The sequence below is a fragment of the Carcharhinus amblyrhynchos genome, chromosome 1 (genome assembly GCF_965287045.1).
Source record: "Carcharhinus amblyrhynchos chromosome 1, sCarAmb.v2.hapA, whole genome shotgun sequence".
NCBI lineage: Eukaryota > Metazoa > Chordata > Chondrichthyes > Carcharhiniformes > Carcharhinidae > Carcharhinus > Carcharhinus amblyrhynchos.
The window spans coordinates 13,600,174-13,619,627 of NC_137324.1; the positions used below are offsets into that span (position 1 = coordinate 13,600,174).

The window sequence follows — 19,454 nt, forward strand, 5'->3', positions numbered from 1 at the left end:
CTGGCCAGAATTCTATCGCTTCACCTGCCATGGAATTGGAGCAGGTGAGGGGCAGACAAAGGAAATGTTCATTGACCTCGGGCGGAAATTTCTGTTCTGCTTGAGCCAGGCTGTAAAATTCTGTCCTCTGTCTACCCTATCATTTTTCTTTAGCATCTTATATACCTCAATAGATCTCCTCTCACTCTTCCAAAATCCACTGAGTATAGGCCTAAACTGCTTGATTTCTCTTCGTAAGACAAGTCCATCACCCAGGAATCCATCCAGTAAACCTTCTCTGAACTGTCTCTAATGCACTTACAACGTTCCTCAAGTAAGGGGACAAAATAGTGCAGTACTCCAGATGTGGTTTCATTCTCTCCTTTCCTTCTCGATGAACAGTATGCTTTGTCTATGCCCTGTACATTTGCAACAGCACCTCCTTATTTTTATACTCTATTCCATTAGCAATGAATGCTAAAATTCCATTTGTCTTCCTTCTTACCTGATGTGGCTGCATACTAACTTTCCGTGATTCATGCACAAGGACATCCAGATCCCTCTGCACTGAAGCATTTTGAAGTTTTCCTCCATTTAGATAATAAGTTGCCTTTTTAATTCCACTGACCAAAATGTATAACCTCACATTTATCCATATTAAATTCCATCTGCCATATGTCGGCCCACTCACCTAACCAATCCATATCCATTTGTAAGTATGCAAATTCACTGGGGGAATCAGTGGTGTAAATCGCAGATGAAATGGGATGAGTCAGGTTTGGAAATTCAAGTGCAGTCTTTAAAAGTCAGTTCAGGAAATGGCAAATGGAATTTAATGTTGGCAAGTGCGAGGTGGTCCACTTTGGTAGGAATAATGGTAGGAAGGATTATTACTTACGTGGAGAAAAACTGCAGCAGGCGACGGTGCAGAGGGACCTCGGGGTCCTTGTGCATGAGTCGCAAAAACCCAGCTTGCAAGTGCAGCAGGTGGTCAGGAAGGCAAATGGGATGCTGGCCTTCATCGCGAGGGGGATTGAATATAAAAGTAGGGAGGTCTTGCTGTGGCTGTATAGGGCATTGGTGAGGCCGCAGCTGGAGTACTGTGTGCAGTTTTGGGTGCCGTACTTACGCAAGGATATTTTGGCCTTGGAGGGAGTGCAGAGGAGGTTTACTAGGCTGATACCGGAGTTGAGGGGGTTGAGCTATGAGGAGAGGCTGAATAAATTAGGCTTGTACTCGTTAGAGTTTAGAAGAATGAGGGGAGATCTCATTGAGACGTATAAGATGATGAATGGGATGGATAGGATAGAGGTGGAGAGACTCTTCCCGCTCAGAAAGGATAGCAGGGCTAGGGGGCACAGCCTCAAGATAAAGGGGGGGTGGTTTAGAACAGAGTTGAGGAGGAACTTCTTCACTCAAAGGGTGGTGAATCTCTGGAATTCTCTGCCCGTTGAAGTGGTGGAGGCTACCTCGCTAAATATTTTTAAGACGCGGGTTGATGGGTTTTTGATAAGAGAGGGGATTAAGGGTTATGGGGAGGGGGCGGGAATGTGGAACTGAGCCACGACAGATCAGCCATGATCTTATTGAATGGCGGGGCAGGCTCGAAGGGCTAGTTGGCCTACTCCTGCTCCTATTTCTTATGTTCTTATGTTCTTAATATACAGTGAAAAGTATTGTTTCTTGCATGCTATATAGACAAAGCATACTGTTCATCGAGAAGGAAAGGAGAGAGTGCAGAACGTATTGTTACAATCATAGCTAAAGTGTAAAGAAAGATCAACTTAATGCGAGGTGGATCCATTCAAAAGTCTGATGGCAGCAGGGAAGAAGCTGTCAGTTGGGATGTGTCAGAGTGGATAATTAGTTATAATTATCAATACAGGCTCAATGGGTCAAATGGCCTTCTTCTTTTCCGTTGGGATTCTATGATTCTGTTCTATGATGTTATGAAACTGTTCCCATGGGAGCTGTGTATTTCACATTGAAAATGGTTTTATGTGTTATTATGCCCTGACGTTCTTTCATTCATTTCCATACATTAGATAATAAAGAATCTCAGTACTGCAGGTACTGGAAAACCGACACAGACATTCACGTGATACTAAGCACCATTCGCTATGTGTGCAGTCACTACATTTGTCACGTGTGCAGATAAACTCTTACCCATGTCTTGTTCCATTGCCGTGCTATAATATTCAAGATCCTGTGAAAAACAATGCAGCAAAAAAAAAATCATGTTCTTTCAGCGGTATTACAACGAAATAAGCAAAAGTGAGATTGAAATTTTAAACCAGTACTGGCCTCTTGAACATTCCCAATTTTAATCACTCCATTATCGTCAGCTGCCCAGGGCCTAATTGCTTCCCTCAACCATTCTACTTCTCCACCACTCTTTTCCTCCTTTATGACTTTCATTAAAGCCTACCTCTTTGACCAAGATCCTCTACCTTATTATCTCCTCATGTTTTTCGTTGTCAAATTTTGCATGGCAACGTTCCAAGTAATGCCTTGGGGTGTTTGACTATGTTAAAGGTGCTTTATAGTTACATACAAGAACACAAGGAATAGTAGCAGGAGTGGACCATACAGTCAATCGAGCCTGCTCCACCATTCAATACAATCGTGGCCAACCTTGGGCTTCAACTCCATTTTCCTGCCCATTCACCATATTCCTTAACTGAGAGATCAAATACTTGTCTATCCCAGCCTCAAATATATTCAACCACACTGCTCTGGGATAGAGAATTCCAAAGATTCAAACCTTCTGAATGAAGTGATTTCTCTGCATCTTTGTCTGAAATAATTGGCCTCTTATCCTGAGAATGTGCCTTTCTTTTAGACGCCCCAAACTGCAGAAACAATCTTTTGAGGTCTACTCTATTAAGCTGTTCAGACCTTGTATGGTTCAATGAGATTGTCTCCCATTCTCCTAAACTCCAGAGAAATACCTAGCCTCTGATCAACTCCCTCATTCCAGGGACCAACTTAGAGGACTTTTGCTGTACTTCCTCCATTGTAACTATATCCTTTCTTGAACATTATAGAGCATTCTCAGTCAGAAGGTCTTGTGTTCAAGTCCTCATTCATGGGATGTAAGCTTTGCTGGCAAGAAGTTAGTTCCTATCCCTAACTGCCCTTGAGAACATGGTGATGAGCCATTTTAAACTAGGCTTGGCTGAATAAACTAGGCTTGTACTCGCTAGAGTTTAGAAGAATGAGGGGAGATCTCATTGAGACGTATAAGATGATGAATGGGATGGATAGGATAGAGGTGGAGAGACTCTTCCCACTCAAAAAAGACAGTAGGACTAGGGGGCACAGCCTCAAGATAAAGGGGAGGCGGTTTAGAACGGAGTTGAGGAGGAACTTCTTCACTCAAAGGGTGGTGAATCTCTGGAATTCTCTGCCCGGTGAAGTGGTGGAGGCTGCCTCGCTAAATATTTTTAAGAAGCGGGTTGATGGGTTTTTGATAAGAGAGGGGATTAAGGGTTATGGGGAGAGGGTGGGAAAGTGGAACTGAGCCACAACAGATCAGCCACGATCTTATTGAATGGCGGGGCAGGCTCGAAGGGCTAGATGGCCTACTCCTGCTCCTATTTCTTATGTTCTTATGATAGGCGGTGCTATTAGGAAGTGAATTGTGAAATATTGATTCAGGGACAGTGAAGGAACTGCAATGTATTTTTGGGTCAGGATGGTGTGTGACTTGGGAGATTAACTTACAAGTACTGGTGCCCTCATTCCTCTCGTTGATGGTAATACTCCAGTGCAGTTCCGAGGAAGCACTGCACTGACGGAGATGCCATCTTTCAGAGAGACCTTAAACAGGGGGAATGTAAAAGATCCAATGCCATTATCTGATGGAGACCAGGGAAGTTCTTCCTGATGCCGAGCACAATATTTCTCCCGCAACCAACATCGAAAAGGAGATAATCTGGTCAGTACCACATCACTGATTGTAGGATTTTGCTTTGTAAAGATGGGTTGTCAAGTTTCCTACATTGCAATAGTGACTTCAAAAGTACTCAGTTTGATGTAAAGCATTTAGGGGTCTTCTGAGGTTCCTCTTTCTTCTTCTTTCTCTTTCATTTCATTGTTTTATTTCTGATGATAGGTCCCAGTCAGCTTTTTAGTTTATTTTAGTGTCACAAGTAGGCTTACAGTAGCACTGCAAATCATTTGGATACTCACACAAATGCATACACGGCATTTTCTTTTTATGTCAAATAAGCAGGGCGTTGTACGTGAATTTTAAGTTTACTTTATTTATTTGTATTACAAGTACACTTACATTAACAGTGATGTGGAGTTGCCAACGTTGGACTGGAGTAGGCACAATAAGAAATCCCAGAACACCAGGTCCAACAGGTTTATTTGGAATCAGAAGCTTTTGGAGCGCTGCTCCTTCATCCGCTGAGCGGAGAACATAATAAGAACATAAGAACATAAGAAATAGGAGCAGGAGTAGGCCATCTAGCCCTTCGAGCCTGCCCCGCCATTCAATAAGATCATGGCTGATCTGTTGTGGCTCAGTCCCACTTTCCCGCCCTCTCCCCATAACCCTTAATCCCCTCTCTTATCAAAAACCCATCAACCCGCTTCTTAAAAATATTTAGCGAGGCAGCCTCCACCACTTCAACGGGCAGAGAATTCCAGAGATTCACCACCCTTTGAGTGAAGAAGTTCCTCCTCAACTCCGTTCTAAACCGCCTCCCCTTTATCTTGAGGCTGTGCCCCCTAGTCCTACTGTCTTTTTTGAGCGGGAAGAGTCTCTCCACCTCTATCCTATCCATCCCATTCATCATCTTATACGTCTCAATGAGATCTCCCCTCATTCTTCTAAACTCTAACGAGTACAAGCCGAGTTGGACATATACACAATTGCAAGGTAATGGTTAGAATGAGAGTCTACAGGTAATCAAGTCTTTGCAGGCACAGACAGCACAAGTGGAGAGAGGAAGAATCATGAGTTATAGAGATTCTTTTTAAAGACTTCAAAGTACCAAAGTGCCCATGATTGCTCTCCCTGGAACCTAAGCAAGGATATAGTGCCACCGTACTGACACAGATGAAGATCTATGAGATGGAATATGCCGCCAATTACACTTGTATTGCCAGTTTCTGCGTTATCACATCTGGCTTTGAGTGGAAGTGGCTATGCTGCGGCATCCTGTGTTGTCAATACGACGGCTGTCAACAAAAATATCCTCAGGTGCATTTCTTTATTTTAAATTCCCCCAGTGGAGCCAAGAGTGCCAGTGCCAGGAGTTAAAATTGACCCCACAAACCATTGTGTTGCCACAGACATTTATCTTGTCATTACCATTGGACCACAACAAGAATGTCATCAATAAAAAGAAAAACTATCTGCTGAGGAAAGCTGGAGTTCAGCTAGTGATTCTAATCAATTTGATAAATTCTCCAGAATTTTTTTATCAAGCTACAGGTCAACATATTTGTATTCTTTGGATGCCTATTTCAATCTGTTTTGAAAGTGGAATTTGCTTTTTGTTGATAGAACGTCAGCACTTTGGAACTTCGTTAGAAAATTGTGCTTACTTCTATTTTTAATCTCTCTAAATCAGACTGAAGAAAGGATTACTGAGCTCAATGAATTTGAAATGAGGCGAGAAAGTCTCATCTGAACTAGAATGCTTATCAGACTACAGATAATCTGAAACTTAAACATTAGAACAATGCAAAAGAATGTAGAAAAAAATACAGTGGAGAAATACGTGCTTAGGTGTGAATCATAGAGGTTTACAGCATGGAAACAGGCTCTTCGGCCCAACTTGTCCATACTGCCCCTTTTTTTAAACTCCTAAACTAATCCTAATTTCCTGCATTTGGCCCATTAGGAGAGACTAAATCAGTTAGGATTATATTCACTGGAGTTTAAAGTTTATTTATTAGTCATAAGTAAGGCTTACATTAACACTGCAATGAAGTTACTGTGAAATACCACCAGTCGCCACACTGCGGCACCTATTCAGGTCAATTCACCTAACGAGTACGTCTTGCAGACTGTGGGAGGAAACTGGAGCACCCGGAGGAAACCCACGCAGACACGGGGAGAATGTGCAAACTCCACACAGACAGTGACCCAAGCTGGGACTTGAACCCAGGTCCCTGGTGTTGTGAACCAGCATGCTAACAACTGTACCACCATGATACCCATATAGAAGAGTGAAACGGGATATAAAATTTGTAAAATTCTAACAGGGTTAGACAAAGTGGAGTCAGAAAGAATGTTCCCAATGGTGAGGGAATCCAGAACTAAGGGTCATAGTTTGAGGATAAGGGGTAAACCTTTTAAAACTGGGGTGGCACAGTGGGTAGCACTGCTGCCTCACAGCACCAGGCACTCGGGTTCAATTCCCGGCTTGGGTTACTATCCGTGTGGAGTTTGCACATTCACCCCGTGTCTGCGTGGGTTTCCTCCAGGTGCTCCAGTTTCCTCCCACAGTCCAAAGATGTGCAGGTTAGTGGATTGGCAATGCGAAATTTCCCTTTAGTGTCAGGGGAGATAGCTAGGGTAAACGCATGGGGTTATGGGGGTACGACCTGGGTGGGATTGTGGTTGGTGCAGGCTTGATGGGCTGAATGGCCTCCTTCTGCACTGTAGATTCTAATGATTAGCAGGGTGAAAAGACAAACAGTTAAATCAAAGGGAAAAACAAATATATGAAAAATGAAAGAGTGGTTAAACAGATAGAAACATAGAAAATAGAAGCAGGAATAGGCCATTTGGGCCTGCTCCGCCATTCATTTTGATCACGGCTGATCATCAAATTCCACATCCTGATTTCACCTTCCCCCCATATCCCTTGGTCCCTTTAGATACAAGAGTATTTCATTGCAAATGCTGAAGGCATGAAAAAACAATCAAATATTTTGTATTAGTTTTACAAATGAGGGAAAATGCAGACGAAATGCACAGATGGATGTGGTAAAAAAGGTTATAGAATATTGAAGGTGATTATACATAGAGAATTGCTTCTGAAAAAGCAACACCTTTAAGCGGATAGAACAATAAATTTTAATGAGGCTGCACTCTAGGTCAGGGAAAGAGAGCACACAGTGTTTCTTAATTGTTTGAATTTCTCTAAATAGGAAAATTGGCTAACATGACAACTGCATTTAAAAATGAACCGTAAGCAGGTAAATCTAACATCAGACAGAGATATGAAAATAGGAATTAGGAGCAGGAGTATGCCAGTCGAGCCCTGGAGCCTGCTTTGTCATTCGCTGCATAGGCGTGCAGTCAGAGCACAGTTGTACCTTGTGTAGTGCTGGGCTCCACCATGTAAGAAGGAATCAGAGGTAAAGGAAATAGAACAGTGCAGAATTACAAGGATGCTGCTGACTTTCAGTGGACTTGTAAAATGGGGGCTGTTTCCCTTAGGACAGCGGAGATGATGGGGTGATTTGTTGATGGCTTAAAATGATGGACAGATAGCAGTGAAGTCTCAGACCTGAAGCGTTAGTGTTGTTTCTCGATATAATAGCTCCATCTGACTTATTGGGCCTGAATTTACCGTCAAGTTGTGCCCATTTTCAGGTGCAAAATCTTGGTAAATTCGGGTGTGAGGCAAGTAGTGCGATCCGTGCCCACAATCTTTCTCCTGAAAAAGGCCAACATCGGGACGATGCCCAAAATGGGCGCGACAGCAATTTAAATGAACCTGCATGCATTTAAATTGACTTAATGGGCTACTCGCCCAAACTTATTGGCATTTTCCCCTTTACCACCGCATTTGCCCCTCCAGATGTGTCATGAAACAGACATGGTCCGCAAAGGTCTGATTTGGGTGCTCCAGCTTCTGAGGAGATAGGTTCCGAGCTTCCGGCGGCTCTTTGACTCAGATCAGGATTGGCGGTGGGGGGGGGGTGCGGTGCTGCCACTCTGAAGGAGGCGGGTCAGATGGCACTCTGGTGGAAGGGGCAAAAGGGGGCAGGGGACGGGTGCTGCCACTCTGCATGTGATTGGGGGGGGCAGAGGGGGTCTGCTGCCACCCTGCATGTGATCAGTGGTGGTGGGGGGTGGTGGAAGGGGGGGTCTGCTGCCACTGTGTATGTGATCAGTTGGGGGGGGGGGGGGGGGGGGGAGGGGGGTCCACTGCTACTCTGTGATCAGTGGGGTGGGGGGGAGGGGGGGTCCGTTGCCACTCTGCATGCGATTAGTGTTTGGGGGGGAGGGTGGAGGGGCAGGGGGGAGGGGGGCTAAGGGGGTCAGTAATTTTGTGGAGTGGGGCAATATCTGTGGGGGCTAGGGGAAGTGGGGAGGCATTATGCGACCTGGGAGCAATGTGGCAGGGGAACGTTTCTTTATCTTTTTTTTCTGCGCATGCGCAGTTGGAGGCACCTATCGGAGCTGCAGTGTTTTGGGTGCAATAAGCCCCACCCATAGGCTTCTCAGCATGATTCAGAATTGCTGGGAAATCGATGGGCTGAATAGCCTCCTTCTGCACTGTCGGTATTCTATTCTGTTCGACTGTACCTCAACTCCACCTACCCCAATATACAGAGTTGGAAAATTTTAATTGGCTGAGAATTCACAGCCTTTTAGGTTTGGGTCTCTGATTTCCCCTTCCCTTCTTGTGAAAAAATGATTTTACCTTTTTCCTTCTGGATGATTGAACTCTAATTTTACAAATCAAGTTCACTTTTTCTGGATTCCCCCACCAGAGTAATTTGTTTACCTTTATCCATCCACTGGAATTAGGAGCAGAAATAAGCCATTGACCTTGCTTCACCATTCATCGAGATCATGGCTGGTCTTCTGTGTCAACACCATTTTCCCACACTCTCCCCATATCCCTTAATATCTTTAGTGTGTAAAAAGCTATTGAATTCTATCTTGAACATGCTCCATGCCTGAGCTTCCACAGCCCTCTGGGGTCAATAATTCTACAGATTTGTCAGCCTGAGTGAAAGAATTCCTCCTCGTCTCTGTCCTAAATGGCCAGCTTCTTACTCTGAGTATTTCCTACTTCTGAATTACCCCTCCACCCACACCCCTAGCCATCCTCCTGCATCTATCTGTTGAGTCCTGTTAGAATTGTGTATGCTTTAATGAGACCACCCCTCATTTTTTTTTGAAACTTTCAAGCATTTCGGACCAGTTTTCTCAAATCTCTCCTCAGAGGACGATCTTCCCATCCCAGGAATCAGTCTGGTGAACGTTTAAGGTAAATATGTCCTTCCTCAGGCAATGAGACAACAACGACATGCAATACTCCAGGTGCAGTCTCAATACAATTGCAGCAAAATGTCTTTACTCCTGCACGCAAAACTTCTTGCAATAAAGGTCAACATACCATTTGCTTTCTCAATTGCAACGATTTTTTTTAACACTATGAACTCCTCTCTCAGGTCACCCACTGGCATTTTGTTATCAAAGAACACAAGAGCAAGGTGTTAAAGTTGTTAACTTGTGCCTCTTCTTTGACTGTAACCAAAGTATACCAATTTCGCGGTGGGATACCCTACAACCCAGCTATATGGGCAGTGAACCAACCCACTGCCAAAATTGTGGGGTTCCATTTGGAAGTGTTCTACAGTTGTGAGACCAAATTGCTGATTGCAAATTATACAAAGAAGCTGGTTAATATTTGTCTGTGGAATGTGCAAATCATTGGGTAGGGCAGTATTTATTAAACATCCATGAGAGAATTGAGAGTCAACCAAATGGTGTGGGAGTAGAGTCACATCTATGTTATCTTCCCCCGAAGGACAGGAGATAGTTGCATTTTCAGAACAATTCATGGTAATTTGTCAAGTTCCAGCTGGCAAATGACCTGATTTTACTCAGTTCAATTCTACAACTTTGTCACAGTAGAATTTAAACTCAAACTCTGGACTGCCAGTCTAGCAACATACAATAACGTATCAACAAGAGTTTCCACAGCAAGTGGGATGTTACGAAATGAGCAAGTTTGTTTGGAAAATGAAGGAAAGTTAGGCAGGTCTTTATAGGAACATAGGAAATTAGGAGCAGAAGCAGGCAAATTCAGCCCTTCGAGCCTGCTCTGCCATTCAATCAGATCATGGCTGATCTCTCCCTGGTCTCAAATCCACCTCCGCACCTGTTCCCCATATCCCCTTAACCATTTTTAAAAATTAGAAATATATCTATCTCCTTCTTGAAACCATTCAATGATTCAGACTCCACCACACGATGGGGCAGCGAGTTCCACAAATTCACCACCCTCTGCGAGAAGTAGTTCCTCCTCATCTCAGTTTTAAATCTACTGCCTCTTAACCTATACCTGTGACCTCTTGTTCTAGATTGCCCCATAAGAGGAAACATTTGGTCTACATTTACTTTATCAATCCCTTTTAAAATTTTATATACCTCAATCAGATATTCTCTCATCCTTCTAAACTCCAACAAGTACTGACCCAGAGCGCTCAATCGTTCCTCATACAAGTTCTCCATTCCAGGGATCATTCTTGTGACCCTCCTTTAGAGCCTTTCCAAGGCCAGCCATTTAGTGGAGAAGGACTCATTTATCCTGACCCTCTGCTTTCTGTCAGTCAGCCAATCTTCAAACCAACTCTACACCCAGACCCCTGAAATCTCAATTTCTGGATCAGTGTTTTATGCAGCACCTTGTTGAACACCTTCTGGAAATCTAGATATACCACATCCACAGGTTCCCCACTATCCACCTTGCTGGTCATGCCCTCAAAGAACTCAAGCAAGTTTGTCAAGCATGACTTTCCCTTCATAAAACCATGCTGATAAGATTGAGTTTTGTCTTTCCAAATGCTTCCTTAATGATCGATCCATCATCTTCCCCATCAAGAGGTCACGCTAACCAGCCTGTAGTTTCCGACTTTTTGCCTCTCTCCCTTTTTGAATAGGGAGAGATTTATTACTTGTAATTATTTATAAATCAAAGTGTCAGCTTTCAGGGACAGTGAGTCACACTTGGGAGAGACAAATGATGGAGAGTTGTGGTGAAAAATTGAACAGATGGAAAGCAACCATAAAGCTCAAATAGCCTCTATTATATCTGTTCTTAAAAACATCTTATGAATTTACAGCTAAACCATCATCCAAAGCATGATGACTGGCTCTTAAACAAGTGTAATGCAAAGAAAACCTTTTTATTCATTCAATATGATGAGCTAGTTGCCACAAGTCCGCCAAAAAAAAAATCCTTGACAGTTTCCTGTAACTTTTTAATATTTTTTCAAACCTGAGGTGATGCGGTTGCCTTATTCTTTCTCTCTTTTAGCTTCTCTCCAATTTTGAGCCGTAACGTGTTCAGCACAAGCTCCACAACTCCGGGAGAACACTGGCTAACCTTGCGAACCACGTCATCAGGAATGTAGAAGTTGAGTCTGCTGAAGACCTTCCTACATTAAGAGTGAAAAGAAACTTCAGTTTTCAACCATGTAATCAACTCACCAGAGTGCCCAAAAGGCTGGCAGAAGCAGATTCAGTGATCACTCTCAAAAAGCGATTGAGAAATCCTTGAAAAACTCAGAAACTTAGAAACTAGAAGCAGAAGTACGCCATTCGGTCCTTCAAGCCTGCTCCGCCATTCATTTTGATCATAGCTGATCATTGAATTCAATATCCTGATCCCCCTTCCTCCATATCTCTTGATCTCTTTAGCCCCAAGAGCTATATCTAATTTCTTCTTGAAATCGGACAACATTTTGGACTCAACTACATTCTGTGGTAGTGAATTCCACACATTCATCACCCTCTGGGTGAAGGAGTTTCTCCTCACCTCAGTTCTGAAAGGTTTACCCTTATCCTCAAACTATGATCCCCAGTTCTGGACTCCCCCACCTTTGGGAAGATTCTTTCTGAATCTACTCTATCTAACCCTGTTCAGAAAATAAAATTTCAGGGCTGTGGGCAGCAGGGCGGCAGAACTACTTGGATTGCTTTTTTTCAAAAAGCTGGCACTGGCACGATGGGTTGAATGGCCTCCTTTAATGCTGTAACATTCCACGATTTTATTGCAGCCACACACACATGTACAACTGCTCTGCTTGGTGCAGGTGTTTGGGAAATGAAAAGGACAATGTCAGGAATGAAAATTAAGTAGTAATAAGTTTTAACAATTCTACAGAAAGGAATCATTTATGTTTCATTTCATGTTGTAAATTGTAGTCAAAAATGAATATTAAAGACTGCAAACGGAACTAACTGAGCTAAAGGGACTGAGGGATCATTCTAGACTGGAGACTTAAGACTTGCTTCAATGGAATAGTTCTCAGGTGGCACTAAAACAACAATATTCTTCTGTACAAGTCAAAACAACAAAATTGAGATTGAGTGTAGGTGAGTTTAGGAATGTAGATGCTCCTTGATTAGGATACCTTGGCAAGAATACAGATGAAGTGAGATGATAGTAGTTTCAGAGAAATGACAGAAAGCATCTGGTGGGTTGAGCTGTAGTATGTGTATCTTCCACAAGTGATATGATCGCAGTGTTTGTTGATATTTTAGATTAATTCACGTGAATTCATTCATTGAGTCATTTAAATTTACAGCATGGAAACAACCTCTTCAGCCCAACTGGCCCATGCTGTCCTTTTTTTTAAAACGACTAAGCTCGTCCCAATTGCCCACATTTGGCCCTTTTGTAACTGCTTAAATGCTTTTAAAAGACAAAATTGTATCCACCTCTACTACTACCTCTGGCAACTTGTTCCAGACACTCACCATCCTTGGTGTGAAAAAATTGCCCCTCTAGACACTTTTGTATCTCTGCCCACTCACCTTAAACCTATGCCCTCTAGTTTTAGACTCCCCTACCTTTGGGAAAAGATATTGGCTATCTATCTGATCTACACCCCTCATTATTTTATAGACTTCTATAAGATCAGCCCTAAGCTTCCTACACACCAGAGAAAAAAGTCCCAGTCTATCCAACCTCTCCTTATAACTCAAACTATCAAGTCCCGATAGCATCCTAGTAAATCTTTTCTGCACTCTTTCTAGTTTAATAATGTCCTTTCTATAATAGGGTGACCAGAACTGTACACCACTATTCCAAGTGTGGCCTTACCAATGACTTGTACAACTTCAACAAGACGTCCCAACTCCTGTATTCAACGTTCTGACCAATGAAACCAAGCATGTTGAATGCGTTCTTCACCACCCTGTCCATCTGTGACTCCACTTTCAAGGAGCTATGAACATGTACCCCTGGATCTCATTGTTCTATAAATCTCTCCAAAGCCCTACCATTAACTGAGTAAGTCCTGCCCTGGTTCAATCTACCAAAATACATCACCTCGCACTTATCTAAATTAAACTCCATTCGTCAGCCCTCTGGCCCAATTGATCAAGATCCCGTTGCAATCCTAGATAACCTTCTTCATGTCCACTATGCCACCAATCTTGGTGTCATCTGCAAACTTACTAACCATGCCTCCTAAATTCTCATCCAAATCATTAATATAAATAACAAATAACAGTGGACCCAACACTGATCCCTGAGGCATGCTGCTGGTCACAGATCTCCAGTTTAAAAAACAACCCTCTACAACCACCCTTTGTCTTCTGTCATCGAGCCAATTTTGTATCCATTTAGCTACCTCACTCTGGATCCCGTGAGATTTAATCTTATGCAACAACCTATCTTTGTGGTAAGTTGGCATACACTGGCACAGAACTGCAGCCCATTCATAATAATATTAACTGTATGTGGCTGCAAGGATTGCCCTAATTTCTTTCAGCCTGTAGTTTATGGTAGGGAGATACTTGCACTAACAGTGTTACATGGAAATATCTTAAAAGTAAAGTTTAGTTATTAATCACAATTAGGCTTACATTAAAGCTGCAATGGAGTTACTATGACAATTCCCCAATTGCCACACTCAGACGCCCGTTTGGGTACACTGAGGGAGAATTTAGCATGGCCAATGCATCATTCAGCCCATCGGTCTGCACTGATCACAATCCCACCCAGGCCCTAACCCCATGCATTTACTCTAGCTAGTCCCCCTGACACTAAGAGGCAATTTAACGTTGTCAATCCACCTAAGCCACATATCTTTGGACTGTGGGGGGAAACCAGAATGCCTGGAGGGAACCCACACAGACACAGGGAGAATGTGCAGACTCCACGCAAATAGCTGGGAATCGAACCCGGGTCCTTGGCGCTGTGAGGGTGCCATGGTGCCACGTGGCTGCATCTGTGGAGAAATACAATTAACTTTGAGTCCACAAGGCCCTTCTACAAAACTAAAAAGGGATAGAGATGTCAGAAGGGCGATCGGCCGGAACTCTATCACCTCACCTGCCACAGGCGACAGCGGATATCTCTGTTGACCTCAGGGAGGAATTTTCGGTCTCGCCCGAGTGAGGCTGTAAGATCCCACCCATTAACTCTGTTTCCCTCTCCACAGATGCTGCCTGACCTGAGTAATTCAGCATTTTGTCTTTTTTTTTCACATTTCCACCATCCGCAATATCGTGCCTTTACAAATTCTGCCATTTGAAAGTGAATTCGATGGTTGTTTGGAAAAGATGAAGTTAGTGATGAAGGAACATGGGAACAGGCATGGGCCATTCAGCCCATCGAGCCTGCTCTGCCATTCAGTATGACCATGGCTGATCATCCACTTCAATGCTTTTGTCCCACACTATTGCTTTATCCCTTTGTGCCATTGGTGTTTAGAAATTTGTCAATATCTACTTTAAATATACTCAGTGACTGGTGGAGCAGTAGCAGGGCTAATGTGGAAGGGATAGTGCAGACTGTTTCCATTTAAATATGGCACCTGGGCCTTTGATTTTGTGTGGTCAGTCATCCCACCTCTCAGTGGAAATCTCTCCCACTTCCACACCCATCACCAAACTTAGATTCTAGAGGATTCTGGCCATGAGGTGGGAGTGAAACTGAAGGACAGAAGCTCAGGGAGCCAGAGAATTGAAGTTAAAGTCATTGCAGGATCATTCCAAGTAAGGCTGCTGATCTGATGAATCTACTTTCAGGATGAGAGTTTCAGAAGGAATTAGTCCAACCCAGTTCTGAAGGGTGAGTGAAGGGAATGGCATGGGAAGTTAGCGAAGAGGTGGCAGAAAAGAGATAATTTGATAGCAAAAGGGTAGAATTCAGAAACAGAGTGACCTGCAGGAATAGGTCAAAACTAGAACAGCAGAGTGAAAGTTTTCAGCTGAAGCTGAGTCGACCAGGAAGAGGCAGTCAAGGAGACAATGCAGTCTCAGTGCGGATTTACCCTACCTAGTCCCCCGATACTAAGTGGCAACTTATCATGGCCTATCAACCTGATGCGCACACCTTTGGAGTGTGGGAGGAAACCGGAGCACCTGGAGGAAACCCATGCAGACATGAGGAGAATGTGCAATCTCCACGCACACAATGACCTGAGGCCAGGAATTGAACCCCGGTCTGTGGCACTGTGAGGAAGCAACACAAACCACTGTGCGACCGTGCTGACAGTGGAGGTGAAATAAAGGCCCTGAAGTTAGCAACTTTGACCTGAAAGAACATAGAAATCTGTCCAGGATTCAGAACAGAAGCAGAGTGAAGCAGAGGATCCAGAAATATGTTGACGTACAATCCTGAATCTCAGTGAGAAACAGTGGCAGCACTGCAGCCCAGAACAGTTTTCTTTAAGTGTTAAGCAAGTGAGTGACAGGAGAGCACCACCGCAGCTGGGCACAAGAACTACTCTCAAGCTTGATCTTTGAGAACACTAAGGGAAAACTAAGGGAAAATAAACTGTTTTGAAGTTTCAATTTAAATTCCTGCTACGCCTTGCAGCAATTAGATTGCTTTCTGAGCAAGAATCAACTTGTATTCCAGATTTAGGCATAACACGTACAAACATCCGTATTAAGTGTGGGAGTAGGCCACTCGACCCTTCCAGCCTGCTCTGCCATACAATAAGATCACGGCTGATCCGATTGTAACTTCAACCCCACAGAGTAAACAGAAGTAAGCTATTTCCTATGATAGAGGCACACAGTACGAGGGGCCATGGGCTTGAGGTGAGGGGGGACAGGTATAACACAGATATTAGAGGGAGGTTTTTCACATAGAGGATAGTGGGGGTATGGAATGCTCTGCCAAGTAAGGTGGTGGAGGCAAGCACGCTATAGTTGTTTAAGAGTAACTTAGGCACATGAGTGGGTTGGAGATGGGTGGATATAGGAGATCGTTTTAAATAAGGTTCATTAGCATTGGGGCGTCCCTGGTAAGGTAAATGGATATGGTATGACAATAATGTTTTTCTCTTTTCATTCACAGGTTTTAAGTCGGTCCGCCTTGTTGTCCAACGAGGGGCACACGCGCGATGGTTTGTACTTGGGCTGCTCTTGGTTGTTCAAGATTGGCTTAGTGCTTCATATCGTTAGTGTGTGCTTAAACTGGACCAGATGCTGGGCAAGACAACAGCTCAGTGACTATCACTGTTTGCTGTGCAGACACATGGATTTGGGCCAGTGTCTGTGGGAGTTTGCGTATTCTCCCCGCGATTGCATGAGTTTTCTCCAGGTGCTCTGGTTTCCTCCCACACCCCAAAGATGTGCTATTAGGCTGACTGGCAGTAATAAATTGCCCCTAAATTAGATTCCCTCAATGTGGATGGCCAGAAAACAATAGATATGGGTCATGGGTGGAGGGGGGGACTGGTGGTGTTAAAATGGCGGTGCGGGCTCGTTGAGCCGAAGGGCCTGTTTCCCGGGCTGTTTCTGTTCTTTGTTCATTCCTGCCTACCCTCGATAACCTTTCACCCCCTTGCTAATCAAAAATCTATCAAAACTATTTAAAGACTTTGCTTCCACTGCCTTTTGAGAAACAGAGTTCCAGAGGCTCACCACTCTCAGAGAAAAAATTCCCCTCATCCTCATCTTAACTAAGTGACCCCTTATTTGGATTAGTCTCTTCTTTTCTCCTTCTCCATAAGCATCATTTTCCCCTTTTTTATTTGATTTGACTGTCTTCAGCACCTAACTTTTCTAAAACATAATAATCTTCCATGACATTCCTTTTGGTCAAATAAAATTTAAATCACCTTCCCTTGTTTATTTATTAAATATTTATTTGCAAGCTGCAAAGGCCTTATGCCCCCATTTGAAATTTAAAACTGAAAAAAAGCCATCTATCTCCAAATGCAAATTTCTAAACTCTACTTATGGAGTCAGAGAGATTTACAGCATTGAAACAGGCCCTTCAGTCCAACTTGTCCATGCTGCCCCTTTTTTTTAAAACCCTTAAGCTCATTCCAATTGCCCACATTTGGTCCATATCCCTCTATACCCATTTTACCCATGTAACTATCTAAATGTTTTTTAAAAGGCAAAATTGTACCTGCCTCTAGTACTACCACTGGCAGCTCATTCCAGACACTCACCACCCTCTGTGTGAAAAAAGATGTAAATGATTTCCATACATATTCACCTGGTCAAAATTTTGTTATAAATAAATACATATAACACCTCTACCCCTTTCATCTCTCAATTCTCCAGACAGGCTGTCTCCATTAACCCTGTCGAGCTTTTACAGACCAAGGGATTTTCACAGTAACTTCGCTGCAGTGTTGATGTAAGCTGGATAAAGATTGGGGGGGTGCAGTTGCTATGAGGATAAATGGCAGCAGAGAACTGACATGAGTTGGCATGGGAAATATCTGGTGCTGGGGGAGAATGTGAGGTGGCATGGCTGTTGAATTGGGGAATGTCAACAGTCATGGGATGGCATGGGGGAATTTGAGTGGGCTGAGGATAGAATAAGGGAATGTGAGAGGTCACAGGGTGGCATAGAGGAACATGAGGTTGTCTTTGAAAATCTGAAGAGACACAGGACAGCATCGATGAATGTGAAGTGCCACAGACTGACATGAGGAGGGTGAGCAATGAGGTTCAGGGAACCAATTAGCAACATTGGCCTGGTGATTGGGGACTCCACAGTTAGGGGGACAGATAGGAGAGTCAGAAGTAATGGTAGGGACTCAGGGCTGGTGTGTTGCCTTCCAGGGGCTGGGGTCCAGGATGTTTCAGAGAGGGTGTTCAGGACTCTTAAGGGAGAGGGAAATCAGCCCCAAGTCATAGTTCATGTGGGGACGCATGACATAGGGAGGATAAGGGAAGGGGGTATTAAGCAGAAATTTATGGAGTTGGGGTGGAAACTTAAGGCCAAGTCAGACAGAGTGGTTATCTCGGGACTCTTGCCTGTGCCACGGGATAGTTTAGAGCGGAACAGAGAGAGGGAAAGTTTGAACTCGTGGCTGAGGGGATGGTGCAGGAGGCAGGGGTTCAGGTTCTTAAACAATTGGGGCTCATTCTGGGGAAGGTGGGACCTCTACAAGAGTGATGGTCTACACCTGAATCAGAGGGGAACCAATATCTTGGGGGGAAAATTTGCAAAGGCTATGCAGGGGGGTTTAAACTGATTCAGAGGGGGGTGGGATCCTGAGTAGCAGGGATGAAAGTGAGGGGGGCATAGATGGGGACTGCAATGCACGGCATCGTGGGGGTGGAGCAGAGCAGGGTTTGAAATGCGTATACTTTAATGCGAGGAGTATTCGCAATAAAGTGGATGAACTTGCAGCGTGGATCAGTACCTGGAACTTTGATGTTGTGGCCATTTCAGAGACATGGATAGAGCAGGGGCAGGAATGGTTGTTGCAGGTTCCGGGGTTCAAATGCTTCAGTTGGAGTAGAGAAGGAGGTGGGGGGGGAGGGGTAGCATTATTAGTCAAGGATTGTATCACAGTGTCAGAGAGGAAGTTTGATGAGGACATGTCTGTTGAGGTAGTATGGGTGGAGATTAGAAATAGGAGAGGAGAGGTCACCCTGTTGGGAGTCTTTTATAGACCTCCTAAAAGTTCTAGAGAGGTTGAGGAAAGGATTGCGGAGACGATCCTGGTTAGGAGTGAAAGTAATAGGGTAATTGTTATGGGGGACTTTAACTTTACTAATATTGATTGGAATAGCTATAGCTCTAGCTCATTAGAGGGGTCAGTTTTTGCACAAAGCGTGCAGGAAGGTTTTTTGACTCAGTATGTTGATAGGCCAACTAGAGGTGAGGCTATATTGGATTTGGTGCTGGGAAATGAGCCAGACCAGGTGCTAGACTTGGAAGTTGGTGTGCATTTTGGTGATAGTGACCACAATTCGGTTACGTTCACCTTAGTGATGGAAAGGGAAAGGCATGAACCTCGGGTCAGTAATTTTCGCTGGGGGAAGGGTAATTATGAGGCTATTAGGAGAGAATTAGGAAGCATAGGTTGGACTAGGAGACGACAGGGTCTGGGAACGTCCGAAATGTGGAGTTTTTTCAAGGAGCAGCTACTGCGAGTCCTTGATATGTATGTCCCTGTCAGGCAAGGAGGAAATGGTCGAGCTAGGGAACCGTGGTGCACTAAAAAAGTTGATTCGCTGGTTAAAAGGAAAAAGGAGGCTTATGTCAGGATGAGACTTGAGGGCTCAGATAGTGCACTGGAAAGCTTTAGATTGGCTAGGAGGGAGT

At 43.9% G+C, this 19,454-nt stretch overlaps 1 protein-coding gene across 1 annotated transcript in view; it reads right to left on the reverse strand.

Moving 5' to 3' along the window:
- The window catches only part of LOC145348946 (sperm flagellar protein 1-like), a 62,460-nt gene that overhangs the window by 13,653 nt on the left and 29,353 nt on the right, over positions 1-19,454 (reverse strand). Inside the window, exons 3-4 of the mRNA XM_080197079.1 lie at positions 11,190-11,349; positions 2,146-2,185 (exon numbers count right to left, since the gene is read on the reverse strand). Coding sequence (XP_080053205.1) covers positions 2,146-2,185; positions 11,190-11,349 — 200 coding nt within the window. The remainder of the gene's footprint in view (positions 1-2,145; positions 2,186-11,189; positions 11,350-19,454) is intronic.